Below are 16,262 nucleotides of genomic sequence, written 5' to 3'. Positions count from 1 at the left end.
TTTTTTTTTCCTTTTGTTCAGTCATCTTGTAATGTGCTTATGTCTTATATACAAGGTCTCTTTGCTTTTTTCTGCTTCAGTTTTACTGCTTCTTAAAAGTTGATATTTGCTTCCTCGGCAACAAATGACACCTCAAGATCCTGGAATAGAAAGTAATATAAAATTTAATTCTTATCCTGTGTGAGGGCTATATATTTACAGCTCAGTAAATTACATAGAAAATATGCTTCTAACATTTCTGTGTTATATGTCCATGCAGCCCCAGCATTATTGAGTAGAGTTTGTCTTTTTGATGGAGTAAGCATCTTCAGTGGGACTAGAGTGACCCGACATCCTCTCATCACACACTGTGGTCATGAGCTTCCTGCCCCAGTCAGTGTCTTTGGACCAATGCTGGTCAACTTCTATACTGACTCCCACATTGTGGGCTTTGGATTCCAGGCAAGATACAGAGCAATTGGTGAGTAGCCACTGTCATCTGCTTTAAGTGGTAGAAATATTCTGGCTGGAGAATACTTCAGCATAGGAAATGTTGTATCTCATTTTGAGAACACCTTAGATGGATGCAGGTCGTTCACTTTCCCTCTGCACTTGCCCAAAATGCTCTCAGTACCAGGACATGGGACTGTTTGGTGTGTGTTGCCACTGACTAATGTGCTGTCTCACAATCCTCATTTCAAGACAACCCATTTGGGCAGGGGTTTGCATTTTTTTAAATTTTTTTTTCTTTTTTTTTTTTAATAACGTTTAAGGATAAACATGACCAGTTTATTTAACTGAGTTCATTTAAAAGATTTTCTTGTGTACAGGAGAATGGTCTGATTCTCAATTATACTAGAACCACAATAAACAACATGGGAAGCAAACCAGGATCTTTAAATGGACCCAGCTATATGCTGCAATTTGATTACCCTCATGCAGTGCCAGGTATTAATGTAAATAAAAATTGGGATATAGATATATTTTTAATTTTTAATCAATATTTTCTCCAAAACTTCTTGTCATTCATGAGACCTCTTCTGTTTTAAAGAGGAAATTTGTATTAGAAAATAGTCTCCAACTGAGTTTAGAATTTACATCTGCACAAATATAAATATCCCGGAAGATTAATTGCATTTTCAAAACCAGTTTTAATATTTTCTAAGTTTAACTTGTGGAGACAGTACTTTGATTTTTGAAAGCATCTTTTTCTAACAGCAGAGGAAAGTGTGAATTCTTGACTTTGGTATTTCCCTTAGTACATTCCTCATGTTCAAAGCCACAGTGAAAAGCATAAGGCTAAATTCTTTATATAAAATGAATGGCCTGATAGAGATAAGACAGAGGGAATGGCACTGAGAAATGACAATGTGCAGTTACTCATTGAAAAGACCTTCATAACTCACTCTATGCTATATGACTTGTGACTTTTGACATTTGAGAAAGATGACTGCAGCCTTATTAGCTTGTTGTACACAAAGCAGATTCTAGCAATTAACATTCCTCTTCCCTCTAGCTGTATTGTTTGCTAAAAAAAAAACCACCAAACAAAAAAAAAATCTTCCCCCTCCTAGTGTAGAATAATACTGATTCTTTATCCTCCCAGCTCCTGTCTTTTATCTGCCAGCACTCCAGGCCACCAGCCTGAGCACAGCTGAGGAGCCACGGGCTCTGTTTCCAGCAGCAGCATGGGACTGCCTTTGTTAAGGTGGTGGCCTGGGCAATGGCTTGTGCTCTATAACGTGAAAAGCTGTGTGTGGCTTTGAGCTATTTATCAACAGGACGCAGGGGAACATTTTTTTGCTAAGTTAAGATTATAAAATAAAGGCTGTAGCTAACAATGGAAATTAGAATTGGTTTTATAATAGTTTTTGTTCCCTCAAGCACTGGAACTGGAAACAAACATTAGCCACATCCTGGCCTTGTCATCATCCATGGTGTGAAACCTTGAGAAGCCAAGCAGTGCCTTTAATTCACAGCTGCAGTTTAACTTGTTCCTTAGCCAGGTAGTCAGCATGCAGTCCTCCAACTCAGTCACCTCCCACTGCTGGTGAGTCCCAGTGCAAGGCGAGGTGGAGAACAGTCCCCAGGGTTAGTGACACCTGGGGATCTTTCTCTGCATTTCTGCATGGAACAAATGCTACCATAATGCCCCAGCACTGCTGGGAGGTGGAGACATGATAAGGTTCTGTGTACAATTATTCCAGAAAAGTTAGGGGGCAGAGCTATGAGTGCAAATGTATCTGATTTTGTGCCAGAGCTAAACTTGCAGAGGGTCCCAGACAGTCTTTGCCCACATGTCAGCCAGGTTTCTCCTGATAAGCAAGAATAGCTGCAGAGCTACTCCAGACACACTTCAGCTGTGCTACTGCATGGGGCACCTGCCCCATCCTGCTGCTCCCTGGTCCTGCCACAGCACACTAAAAATCAGACTCAATCTTTTCCTGTAAAAACATGAAGCTATTGCCATTGATACGGACTAGTAACAACCTGTTACTGGTTAATCTTCCACTGCAGAACAAAACCTTTTAGGCATCCCCACAGCTCTAGGCATGACAGTGAAGACTGCTCCTAATATATCGAGGGCTTTTATTTCCTTAAGGTTAAACTCCTACAAGAATTATGACTATTAGGATCAAGCTAGTATTCTAATCATTCTGTTTTTTTTGTTCCCCCTACAGCATGTGGTGGCGTCTTCAATCGCTCTGTTGGTATTATCAGCAGTCCGGCCCATTCAGTTCTTGATTATCACAACAACATGAACTGCTCATACCACATCACAGTTGGAAATGGCAAAGTAGTGGCCCTCAAGTATGTAACCCAGGTTCAGCTTGTCATCAAGGGGACAGGGGGGTGTCAGGTTCCAACTAAAGAAAGCAGTTATTGATTTTTTTTTTCTCTGCCTTTCCTTTTCCAAGGGGAAAGCTGAACTAAGATGAAAAATGGCTACTGATGCCACCTTTATCAACCTCGGGCTTCCTTACATCTTTTTCTGTAACTTGTTATGTGCAAAACACCATAACAATTTTAACTCCTCACTTTGGTTACCGAGAGGACTAAGAAACTGCAAAAATGCAGCTCATGCCTTTAGTTAAGTTCCATCGGCCTTTAAGGAGTTATGAGACTCCTGTGAGTTTAAATAAGAAAAAAAACCTAATTCTTTTAGAAGGCTGGTACTCACTTTACAGCCAGAGTGCAAGTAATAATATCCAGCCAGAAAGAGTATACTTCTGAGTGTGTGCTGTCTTGCTTAAAAGATGGATACGGCTGCCACAAAATCTTGCCACTGAGAAATTAAAAGATGGATACCTTCTTCTGTCACATAGCTCACTGTGAATTGAGAGAAAATTTCTCAGCTGGTCTGCACTCTGAGCTTGCATTTTATATGTCTCTCCCTTGGGGGGGACATATAAAACGTCCAGGTTGCCCAAGGAAATTGCAGCCTGAACAATTTACAGAAGTGAGAGACACTATGTTTGCACAGGGAAGATCTCCTGCTTCACAGAAAGCTAAGGTGTGCTGACAGTTTGCCTTGTAAGATGCCCAGTGGTCACTATTTCTTTGAGGCTGGTTGGCTCAAGTGTTTTGCCATGCAGTTAATAATTCTGCTTGCTTGTACTTGAAGAAAAATGTTTTGCTTGTGTTTGTCTTTGGCTATTGCTATTACTTGGACCTTGTCTCAAGCACTAAAATGACACATGACACAGGAATATAAATGAAAATGTGATACCTAAAGCTCCAAGTGTATTTTACAGATTCAACAGCTTCCAGCTTGAAATATCTCCATCCTGCTACAAAGATTACGTGGCTGTATATGACGGTTCAGACACTCATGCTCCTCTCCTTGGGAAATTCTGTGGTTCAGAACTGCCTCCAAATATTAAAAGCTCCAGTAATAACTTGTTCCTGGTGTTTAACACTGACTTCTATGGAGCAGACAGGGGATGGAAAGCATCTTTCAGAGAGACCTTAGGTAAGACTATTGTCAGACCCATAACCCTAATAACTCTGCTGGTAAGTAATTTCCTTTGGTCACCAGCTATGGTCTATGAGCAGCTATGGTCTCCCTCACTAGGTGTGTTGGAAGCAGAAGAATGTTTCTAATTTTGTAAAAATTAAATGAACTAAGGTAAATACTAGGCTAGTGGGATGCCTACATTCCAGCCCTGCCTCTGAACTGATTCCTTTTATCCTTTGCTAAACAATTTCCTGCCTGTCTGAAAGCACAGGCACTTATTGGGTGACTTGGCTTGGCACTACGCAAAGGCCTCTCCTTTGGAGGAAATCTGGCAATACCTGAGAATGCTTGTTCTTCTGTAGTCAGAGGCTGGTGATGTGCTTAAGGTGCCTCCTTTCTATCTATCTTCAATTTCCATCTATTTGCAGTTCACCTCATACCTATTTAAAAAGTGTTAAGTTCAGTTAAGATCGAGGTTTCCCCGCAGGCACCCCTGTGCTGATCTCAGCTGATTCTGGGGATCAGTCTGGTTAGCTTACCAGGACATCAGTGGTAAGAAGGCACTGGATGTTAATTGTTTTAATGGACACCATAACCAGGAGCCTGATTATTGCCTGAAGAAAACGTTTAAACTCAGTAGTCTATTTTTAAGATAGACTTAGATTTAAGATATTTTTAAGATGTAAAATGAGCTTTTTACCATCTTATAACATCTGAATTGTTTGATGATGATAAGTAACAAATGATTATTGCACGTAAATTGATTTCATGTCATTGCTACGAGTTTCCTGTGTAATTAACTCAATGTTTTCATGATCTAGAAAGAGGTAATTGTCCAGTTTACAAAGCTGGCACTCAGACAGTTCAGGATGAAAGGCCTTTGTGGCGGAACAAACATAGTCCTTTGCTGACTCATTGAATCCCCTCCCAAGCCCTAACCAGTGACTTTCTTATTTGATACAGTTTGAGAAAGTTTTACAGATAAGGAAAATAACCAGTTCTATAGGCTTTGCCAAGAAAAATATTCCCACAGAACCTCATGGTCATTACTATTATTAACTCTTCCTATGCTTTACTCTAAACAATTGCTACAAGAATCTTTAAGACCACTCTTGTGGGCTGTTATTTAAGTAACATAATGCTGCTTCACATGCTGCTGTCTTTAAACCATTAGGTATCAGTTACCAGAGGTCCCCCACAGACTGTGTCTGTGTTTCCAGGTTGAGATCATCAGGAACTCCCCAAGCTCTTGCTCTTCCTGTTGGCATATAGTCAATTTCATTTTGGCCACTGACTTCAGATTTATTTGTGCAACTTGCCAGAGATTCTGCTTAAGCCCATAACAGAACACAAGCCAAGCTCTTCAAGTCAGTACTATACCTGGTAATTTCCTGGAGCATAGAAAAGCCTTTTATGAATAAACTTTGACATCTATTAGGCTAAGTCTTGGAGAGACATTTCTTCAAGCTTCCAAGGAAAGGGAGGTTGTGATGCTGCAGGAATCATTCAGGAGCAATGGAGTTGCAAGTTGGAAAAGTTAGCCATATGGAGATGTGGGTTATCTGGAGAGTGAGATGGTGGTGAGATGCTTAATAGTAGGTCTTCTTTCTCTGCTTTTAGAAGGAAGCCACAGGGACTAAACCACCCAACCATTAGGAAGGATGCTGACAGTCCCATGCTAGTACAGAATGGCCAAAAATTAGAAAAGTATATTATAAAAGGAAAACATGAGTCATAGTCCCATAAATGTTTCCAGTTTGACTTGTCTGAAAAACAGAGCCAGGAAAATCTGTGACACATCTTTGTACTATGAGGTCTGAGATTTTGCTTCAAATGAAAGAGAATAAAACCATGAAGATCTAAAAGCCTGATATTCTAAATGATACTTTAGAGAAACTCTCTCATATTCGTCAACAGATAAAACCTATGCCGTTTTGTAAATAGTACAAATGCAATCAGATGACAATAAATAATAATAAATCTCTTGGATAAGGAAGACGGTATCTGCAGAGAAACAAGATGCCTCATTCTCTGTTGGATAACAATGAGCACATTATTCTGTAGTTACCCTAGGGAAGCACAACTGGATAACGTAATTATTGCTCTCTGTTTAATGATGTGAGTGACCCTGATTATGTATTGGAAAGAAGTGAGCAGAAACAGTACACTTGTGTGTAACAATCTAAACTATTTCCTTTCCTCACAAGCTCTTTCAGTTTCTTTCCTGATCAGGCTTCTCTTAGGGGTACTGCCAAAATCCAACATTATCCATTTAGTCTCTCTTATGAATTTTATTACTAGAGAGTCCATCCGATAACCATCATGGTGGGAGGGAAGAGAGAAGATGAAATAGGAAACTCACAGAAGCCTAGCAAGACTGATTATAACCAGGCACTTGAAGAGTTTAAAACTGAAATTTCTGTAAAAAAGCATGCTCGGTTTAATCAAAATGATTTGCTTGCATCACTGATCCTGCACCCACTAGAATATTCAAGGTCCTCCCAGTAGCCAGAAAAAGGAAACTAGCAGAAAGAATGAAATAATATTCCCTTGACAGTACAGCAACCTCTCAACTTTTTGTCAGATGTCTTTTGTTTCACCATGCTGCTCTTTATGCTGTGCAACATAACATTAAGAGCATGTTCCACTCAGCAGCATTCTTTGACATAACTGACTCTGTGATATGGTGCATTTGAGGCTGGGGAACATATGGCCCTTGTTGGTGCAGTTTAGAGGGTTTATAATTTCACTATCTCCGCTGCTAATTTTGGACACTTATGGGCCTCATTTTTTGAATCACTTGGACATGCTTTCAGGCTGAGCTGCAGAACTGGGCTGACTGGAAGATCCTAGCCTACTCTGACTGCTAGATTTGTGGAAAGACAGACTTTTCTTAAACTTAGTTACCACTGACCTTTTCTCTGCCTTTGTTTTCAGTTCGTAAAACAAGCATTATACCTTCTTTCCACAGCAGGCATAGTCTCCTCTAGAAAATCAATAAAAGGATGAGAAAAGACAAATCAATACCAGCTCAAGGCATTTGGTTACATGAGATGTCTCTGTGCTGGAAGAAAACCTAAGATCTCTCCTCAAAGAATGAGGTTTGCATACTGAGATTGTGACTCAGCTGTAGATCTCTTGATTATCTATACAGCTCTAAGGAGGAACCTGAGCTTTTCAGCTGACCTCTGGCAGGCAGGCACAGAGCCTGCACACACCTCTGCCAAACCTGCTGTGATAGTAGGGACTTTGTATTTGGTGATAAATGGGTCTTCTGCCTACTCCTATTCAGCACTGGTGTGACCCTCTCACCCCGATTTGTGATCCCTCTGAGCCTTATGATACAAAGACTGAGGAGATGTGTAAGGGTTTGTATTTCTTTCATGTTTTTTAAGAGTCAGCAATGCCTGTCAGGAGAGGTAGCTGTGACCTTATTAACAGCACATCATTTCTCCTTGGCAGCCCTCTGTGCTTGTGTGCAAAGCTCTATTGTCTCAGTAATGAAAAATATACTACATTCTAAACCATTAGAGAAGGATTTAGGGTTTTTCTGAAATGCAGGTCTGCTCATGGAGGCTGTCTAAGGAAGCCACAGGAAATTACAAGAAGCGAAGTGTTACACATGATTAGATAAGTGTGTTGAGTTTGAAAGCTCTTTCTGACCTTTCCTCACACAATACAGGCAAAACTGAGAGTTGGGACAGTGGGTAAAGTGGGATGGAGGACAGCAGGAAGACCGCCTGCTTTTTCTCTGTAGCCCTAACACAGTTTGACTTCAAGCTGTAGCCAGCTCATTGTCTTCCCCCTTTTTATACTATCTCTTGTGAGCATATAGGAGAAATCCACATTTATACTTTGTGAAAAAGCAGTATGGTTTACTGCATTAATAGCAATGTCACCTCTTGTCTGCATTACCTTGGGGATTATGAGTTCATGAGCCACGATTCCATTGCACAGACAGAATAAAGCAACAATCTCCTGTCACAAAGAACTTATGATTTAAACACAGTAAAAGAAAAAACAGATGGATATAGACAGGCAAGAAGAATAGGGTGGCAACAATAAGAGACCTAGTGTTGTAAACTCTAAGGCAGAAGAAATGCCTCCAAAACTTTTGGCAACCATTAGGCTGTTGGAATTCGAAACCCTGTCCTCTGCATTGTCCTCAGTTTGCCCAGCTTTCCCCTCAAGGATCCCTCCATCCTTTTTATTCAAATGAGCCTTTCTATTGAATGAATATGAATCATTTTACATAGGAAAAAAATTCATAAGCAAGTAGAATTTAGAAGAAAAATAGCTGGAAAAGGAATCTTCCCTGATATACCAGAAAACTGCATTAATAGGTAATTTACATAATTAATCTAGTATACATACAATAGAAATAGATGATAATTCTATATGCTTTTCTTTCTGACAAAATGATCTGTAACTTACTTGATAAATCATCCGGAAGTATCTGTCTTCCCTTATTCTATTAGCTCTGTATTGAATTGCTTGTTTCCTCTTTGGAATACAACACTGCAAGCATCTATCACTAATGGGTTTACTGTTATGCTCTCTTCTAATGAAATTAAACTGCACTTTTAAAAATTGATCCAGTAGATTTTTCACAGTGTTTTTACGCTATTTTATTTTATCAACACAAAAAAAAAATTGCTTAATATAGTTTTAAATCTATTTCTACCCTGCAAACCGAAAGCTTGGCTCACTCTATGTTTAGCTTCTAGGTGCAGATTTTCAGTAGTGCTCAGAATGCACGGTTGCTGCAGAGGTTTTTTTGATTCTTTGTTTCTTCAGAATTGTTGAGAAAATGAATAGTTCTTACTGGGTAATATAAGCCATAAAAAAAATATTGCTTTGGTTATTCTATTGCATAGGTAAGGGTTAGATGTTCTTCTGTGAGTCCTTTCTAAATTCATATACCACCAGCATTAAATCTTTGCACTGATTTACGTAAATAATGTTAGCACCTTCTGTAGGTGGCACCAGGCACCTGTAGGGACAACAGCAGTTATGGGATGGTAGGAGTGAAAGGACTCAGCACAGCTGAATCTCAGGTTTCCTGACAGTTTTATTCCCTTCAGCAAAAAAATCTTAGAACATGTCCTTGAATGTGGTAGGCGAATGCTCTTGCATTTTCTCATGCTTTTGCAAAAGTAGCACTGTCTGGCATAGATTTCACAGCCCATTAAGACAGGACTGTATTTCAACGTATCCAACCTGATCTTGGAGCCTGGTGCTGCATAGGGTCTAGGTGGAAAACAAATTCCTTGAAACTAACAAACTCTTCTTGCAAAAATTTCTTTGGGATTCTGGTTCGCACAATTTTTTACTGAATACATTACACATTAATATTACACACTTCAGAGTCATTACATCGTCGTGGCTTATTTATGATTAGCTTAATCTTGATTAGCACTTGCAGTGTTGAAATGCATCCCTTCAATATCTCTGAAAAGAATATAACTGCATAGTCTACAAATGCCTTTCAGAAATGTCAGTTACTTAATGCGTATGACATTTCTTCTCCCTAACAAAAATTAATATAAGTGGTTTGCATACTCAGATGGGACAGACGAGAAAAGAGGTAGACTTTTAAATAAGAAATTTCTGACTGAAAAATAATTTTCAGAAACAGCAATTAAACATCAGTTTGTAGGTGACTAAACGGTTAAAAGCTGATGGGATGATATTCAAGTTAAAGGGACTTCACATAACTGTGGGCAAACTCTGCTGGCATCAATTTTCTGAGCTTTACTGAAGTCAATGACTGCTTCAGCTGAAAATCTGTACTCCAGTGCATACGAACAAAGGGTGAGGAGACATTTCTGACTCACAACACGAGAAAGCTGCAAAGGCCTGAGTGGCTGTGATGCCAACAAGTATGCTAATACAGTATCAGAAAGTATTAGAATGAAGCCAGACTGCACGTCTGCCTCTGGTCTTTCAGTCAAGCATCAAGCATAGGACAGAACATATATTACAGAAATAGGGCAGTCTTGGCACAGAGCATGTCTGGATTGTTATATTTGGTATCAGCCAACAGTCTAAAAACTTAAGAAGATCAACTTTGTTTCACTGCATTTATGAAATCCTGCTAAAGCAGCAGTCTGGGGCTTTACTGCTGGAACCATTACCAGGGCATCAAACCAGATACAAACCCTTTCTCAGTAAAGGCCAGGCTGACATCTAAGTCTTCTGAAATGTTGTGGGTGCTGTGGTTGGGGCGGGCACCGCTGCCAGGGTCCCGCTGCTACGCAATGTCACAATGTCTGTACAGCGATTGCCAAACATAGGAACTGACCTCTACAGCTCAGCTTCTGAAGGTTTACCAGCCTTCAGGATCAGCCATGAAACAAATTATGGCAGCACCATTCCTCTCTCCAGTCCTGTGTCCTTCCAAGCCTTACTGTTTGAAGCTGTGATCCAAACAAGCTATGAGCTAATTATTACAGCCACAATCAGTCCAGACACTTCTCTGCACTGGAAATAAGACCTGTCAGGAAAAAAGCATTAGTCTTGGCAGAGATAATCTTTGCTTATTCTGATTTTTAGTTCAGATAAGAGAGAAGCCTAGATTTCCCAGGGATGCTTCTATGTGACACCAATCATGATTCAGAAATCTGGCAGATGACTTTCTTTACTGTTCATGCAGAACTAGAGTAGTACATTGAACATTTTTGCCTTCTAGTAGACGTTTGTAGTGCTCATTTAGTGAGAAGGGCAACAAAATTCGTTTGCTGGGTTTTGAAATATTGTTGCTTTTGCTGCTTCTCATAGATTGAAAACTATTCAGTAGGCTTCTTTTCATAGCATCCATACCTTTATAAATGAACCTTACTCCTGGCTGTGCTTCAAAGACAGGCAGCTGTGAAGATTCATCTTAATTTTCATTCTGTATGTAGAGGATGGAACTCTTTACAGAGAAACATGTGCTTGCTGTCTGCAATAATTATATTTATTTGCCATAGGGAACCCTCAATTCCTTCTTTTCTGAATGGTCCTTTAGCCTTTTAGTTTCATTAATGCTTCCCACCAAAAGCAATTAGTGATGACAGCGTGTGCCCTAGTTCTTCTCATAATTTGTGTTCACTGGCAAGCTGTTTAAAAGGAGGACAAGATTGCAATCTGATTTGTGACGACCTTATGATTTTTATTTTAAAAAAGAAACCAGAAACTGAAACAGTAAGCCATGTAGTCAATCCATCTGCCCACACAACCTGTTCTGTAACAATTCTCATTGTTTTTATCAAGTTTAGCTTTTAATATCCAGGAGGTCATTCTACAAATTAAGACTTCTTAGTGCCACATTTTGCCTAAATTTTATCTACATTTTTTTTATGGCTGTATTAGCCAACAATAAATATCATTCCAACGATGATCACTAGCAGGCTGGATGGCTACTATTTGGCCTTCTATTCAGAAGCAGTGCTGATTTTTTAAAACGAGTTGCATTTGGGTTAAATGCAGTACAATAGCACTTCTCTGAGCACGAGTTCCCTCCTGTTAAGCAGCTGGTTCTTTAATTACTTGTGGGTGTTTCCTAGATCTACACAGCTTCCCTATTCTGTAACTTTTAGTGGCTGCAGTCAGATGTAACATTGGTTAGTCCTGATAAACACCGAGACAGATTTTTCAATAAGGTCTGCTCTTTATTTGGCTTGATGCAGTGCTTCTTGCTATCTGGTTGGCTCCCAGTCTAGCTGCTAGTTATAACATACTATCCTGTGAGCATTTGACTCAACCTTGGCTGAGTAGGCTAAGCATTGTGAAAGCCAATGATGAAACCTCATCTTTATTAACCGTAAATCGTAGTTTTAGTTATTTATCTCCTCTTAGATGTTATTACTGGCTATAACTGCTAGAATTAATTTTATGATAATATAAATTTGGCCTGTTTCTCTCTCTGTCAAGTCCATTTTATGTGCTCTACACGCACAGGTTACCCATATCTGTATTTTTTTGTCATCTGAGTTGTCTTTATAGCTGCATAGCTAGCAGTGAAGTGCAGCATTGCAAAGGTCCAGACAGTTGATATCCTAAGAAAAGGACAATTCAACAGAACTAAGAAGTTTCCCATTGCATCACTCTGTGGCAATCCTCTGATTCCTGTTGCAATGTCCTGACCAACGTTTCTGCAACTCTCACACTGAAAAGGGTGAACGGGAGCTTTGTAAGGTGTCTGACCCCTATGTCACTACAGACTTCATATTGGTGGACTGGATGGTCTATGCTTAATGACTATATGCTTAATGTTTAGTCTAGTAGATGGTGTCCAAAATGCTGAGTAGGAAGTGGGTCCAATGAGTTGTTTCAGGGGAACTGAATAAATCATGCAGAAGAAATCCAGAAAAAAAATCCAGAGAAAAATACAGCAAAACTGCACTCTTTGATCCAGGCACCCTCCTGTCTGACATTTTCCTCCTTCCTAGACTATTTGTAAGAACATTATTTATTGCTTGCAGTTCTCCCGCTGTTGTTCTCAGCTTCTGCAGAGGCACTGGAATGAATGCTAACACTTTTCCAAGTTTCTGACTTCATTAAAAACCCACAAAACTGGACTAGAGACTATTAAATTCTGATTTTTTTTCACTGTGTAATAACTTTCTTCTGTTCGGTTTTAGTTATAGCAAAAGCTTGAATCACATATTGTTAACATTTTGGTTTTAAGCAAACTTCTTTTTAGGGTGGGGTTTTTCTGGCTCTGGTTAGTAGAGCAGGACGACATTTAGCCTTAGTCACTCTGGTTTAACCATTACAGTCTTGCAAGATGGGGCTGTCTCCAGCCCCACGTTACTGAAGAAATCCTGATACTTGGATGCTGATTTTTCACCAGAATGATCTTTTGCAATACTGTAGCTGAAATAGGGTGCCATTTTTTTTATATGACTGGAAAAATATCAGTGTGTCAAGCTTAAGTCACTGTCTGTCACCCAGACAGGAATATTTTACACATGCAGATGAAATTCTGAAACTCCGCTCATGTTGCTTAGCCACAGCTGTAGCTTCTTTTATTATCTAATTCTCCTAAAAGGATTTGCTTGCAGCTACCGCTTTGCTCTGTGCAGTTTAGAAAATTTTTTTCTCAGACTCAAAAGCAAGAGTATGAACCGTGCTTTATTTGCATTCTTGAGTTAAGCGAGTGGCCAGGAAACCCATGAAGACTGAGGAAGGCAGCATAAAATAAACAAAATGATTAGATTTACTAGCCCAGTCCAACCTCTGGAAACCAGACTATCAAACAAACAAAAAAAAAGTGAAAAAATAACCCTTCAGATAGCCTGTATTTTTCTGCTTGTTTGTAAGTAGATGCAATAAATTAGATTGCAATTAAATGCAATAAATTCTGAACTTTTGATAACTGCTTTTCTCCAAAAGTAATTTCTTGCAATGTGACTGAAGACATTTTAGAGTTCAAATTTTCACAGTGAATAAGCACGTTAAGAGACTTAGTTCTGTATGTGGGATGCAAATGAAAAGTAGCCTGCTTTTCAGAGGGGCTGTAAGTTCCCAACATGCGAAATGCTTTCAGAATTAAGTCTCTTTTAGCTAGATTCCTGAATATCAGTCTGGATCCCAACGTCAGGCTGCCAAATTCAGTCCCCTCAGAATGAGATCGTTTTGCCGAAAACAAGCTTCATTTTGAACTAGATTTTCAAAGTCAACAAACCAGTGCCCCCTACTGTCCAAGTACTCCTGTGAGGAGGTACAAATTACATTAAGAGGCCTTCTTGCCACTATTCTATTTAATTTCTGTATTCTTACAGTCCATTTAAAAAAATCGTTTGCTACATTTTCGAAGCAGATACTGATTTTATACTCAATCAAACACATGAGCCTTTCTTAATTCATTCTACCATGTCTAATTGTGATTTGTATCTATCTAATGCTGTTTGTGTTGAAACTCTTTTAATCATTCAGATAGTTCTTGTGAGACAGGACAGCAAAACTCTGAAGCACAGAAAAAAGCTACTGGCTTGACATTTAAAAGCTGAAGATTAAATAAATGCCAGGAACTGCTTTTAAAAGTTTTCTACTTCTTCAACAGGACCACAGAATGGCTGTGGTGGTTACTTGACAAATTCAGCTTATAGCTTTGGCTCTCCAGTCTCCAACACGACCGGAAGATATGAGAAAAATCTGGACTGTGTATGGATCATAACCGCACCTGTAAACAAATTGATCAATCTCACCTTCACTTCATTCAGCCTTGAAGCACAGACTGCTTGGACTTGTCGATATGATTATGTCAAAGTAAGACAGCTTTGTGTGTTAACAAGGAAATATCAGATACAATCCACTATTATCTCCATGAGGCTAAAGCTTAATAGAAAGTGGTCTTACTATGAAATTAAATTGCTTAATATAATTACAATGTTTATTTGATGGGTTACATTACTACTCCAGATGACATCCTGCTTTTTTGAAAACCAGCAAGACTTTTAACATTGCTATGGGGACATGCTTTTGTTCCTAAGATTGCCTATATAAAAGAGTATTTCTTTCACAGAGCAGAAACAAAACAAAATCCAAGCGCTTTGAAAGTAAATACGCAGATTCATTATCAGAAAAAAATGCCTGGAAATACTTAAATTTATAAAGTTTGTGTAAAAGTCTTGATGTTAAATGCTCACCTGTGAAAGCTATTCTCTTGAATAGGAGCATATAAAATGTATATAGCAGAATGCTTCTAAACACAATCAAACAAGGAGTGTTATAGATCCATTAGAGACACTCAATGAAACAAGGAATTAATTCTACATTTTGGTGAATAAAATCAACCTTTCTCATTGAGAATCACTTTAAGATTGCATATAAAAATGAAAACAGAATGTCAAATTAAAACTGTTGATAGATTTGCTGAGATGAGACCAGAATGTTCAATAATGAGATTTACACCATCCAGCAGAATTAGTTAATATGGCAGTGAATAATTATAGTCATCAAGAACATCCTGCTGAAGCACAAGAACACCTACTGTGCTTTCAAGTAAGAGAAATTGTAACGTCAGGAGGGGTCAGAGAACTATATTTCTATATATTTGTCCAGCTCTGTTCAATGTCTTTATCAATGACCTGGATGAAGGCATTGAGTGCACCCTCAGCAAGTTTGCAGATGACACTAAGCTGGGAGGAAGTGTCGATCTGCTGGAGGGTAGGGAGGCTCTGCAAAGGGATCTGAACAGGCTGGACCTCTGGGCCGAGACCAATGGGATGAGGTTTAACAAGACCAAATGCCAGGTCCTGCACTTGGGGCACAACAACCCTATGCAGCGCTACAGACTGGGGGAAGAATGGCTGGAGAGCTGCACGGAAGAGAAGGACCTGGGGGTGCTGGTTGACAGCCGACTGAACACGAGCCAGCAGTGTGCCCAGGTGGCCAAGAAGGCCAGCGGCATCTTGACTTGTATCAGAAATGGGGTCACCAGCAGGTCCAGGGAGGTTATTCTCCCTCTGTACTCAGCACTGGTGAGACCGCACCTCGAATACTGTGTTCAGTTCTGGGCCCCTCACCACAAGAAGGATGTTGAGGCTCTGGAGTGTGTCCAGAGAAGAGCAACGAAGCTGGTGAGGGGGCTGGAGAACAAGTCTTATGAGGAGCGGCTGAGAGAGCTGGGGTTGTTTAGCCTGGAGAAGAGGAGGCTGAGGGGAGACCTTATTACTCTCTACAACTACCTAAAAGGAGGTTGTGGAGAGGAGGGAGCTGGCCTCTTCTCCCAAGTGACAGGGGACAGGACAACAGGGAATGGCCTGAAGCTCCACCAGGGGAGGTTCAGGTTGGATATCAGAAAAAAATTCTTCACAGAAAGAGTCATTGGGTACTGGAACAGGCTGCCCAGGGAGGTGGTCGAGTCACCTTCCCTGGAGGTGTTTAAGGAACGGGTGGATGAAGTGCTGAGGGACATGGTTTAGGGAGTGTTAGGAATGGTTGGACTCGATGATCCAGTGGGTCCTTTCCAACCTTGTGAGTCTGTGATTCTGTGATATTTGTTTGTTGTGCCTAAACTATTAGTGGCTGATATGCTTTTCTTCTTTCAGCTTTATGATGGAGATAGTGAAAATGCCAATTTAGCTGGCTCATTCTGTGGATCTACAATGCCAGCTCCTTTTCTTTCTACCCGTAATTCCTTGACTGTGAGATTTACCACAGACAGTTTTGTGGAAAGGGAAGGTTTCAATGCAACCTACACCACAGTGGATCGTAAGTATATATGTATGCAGATACATTGTTGTGATTCTTCTCTGGAAAACAGATATTTAAATAATAAATCATCAAAATTCATTCTGGATATCAGTACCAGGCAGGTGCAAAGACAGGCCTTAGT

General features: G+C 39.8%; 1 protein-coding gene across 1 annotated transcript in view; it reads left to right on the top strand.

Annotated features, from left to right (window-relative positions):
• Positions 1-16,262, top strand: part of CUBN (cubilin) — a 142,037-nt gene that overhangs the window by 119,957 nt on the left and 5,818 nt on the right. The window contains exons 57-61 of the mRNA XM_054057709.1: positions 260-460; positions 2,661-2,790; positions 3,735-3,952; positions 13,986-14,191; positions 15,976-16,138. Coding sequence (XP_053913684.1) covers positions 260-460; positions 2,661-2,790; positions 3,735-3,952; positions 13,986-14,191; positions 15,976-16,138 — 918 coding nt within the window. The remainder of the gene's footprint in view (positions 1-259; positions 461-2,660; positions 2,791-3,734; positions 3,953-13,985; positions 14,192-15,975; positions 16,139-16,262) is intronic.

This window comes from Cuculus canorus, chromosome 2 (assembly GCF_017976375.1).
Source record: "Cuculus canorus isolate bCucCan1 chromosome 2, bCucCan1.pri, whole genome shotgun sequence".
NCBI lineage: Eukaryota > Metazoa > Chordata > Aves > Cuculiformes > Cuculidae > Cuculus > Cuculus canorus.
Note: the sequence above shows the minus strand (reverse complement) of the source record. Positions and strands in the feature narration are given on the sequence as shown.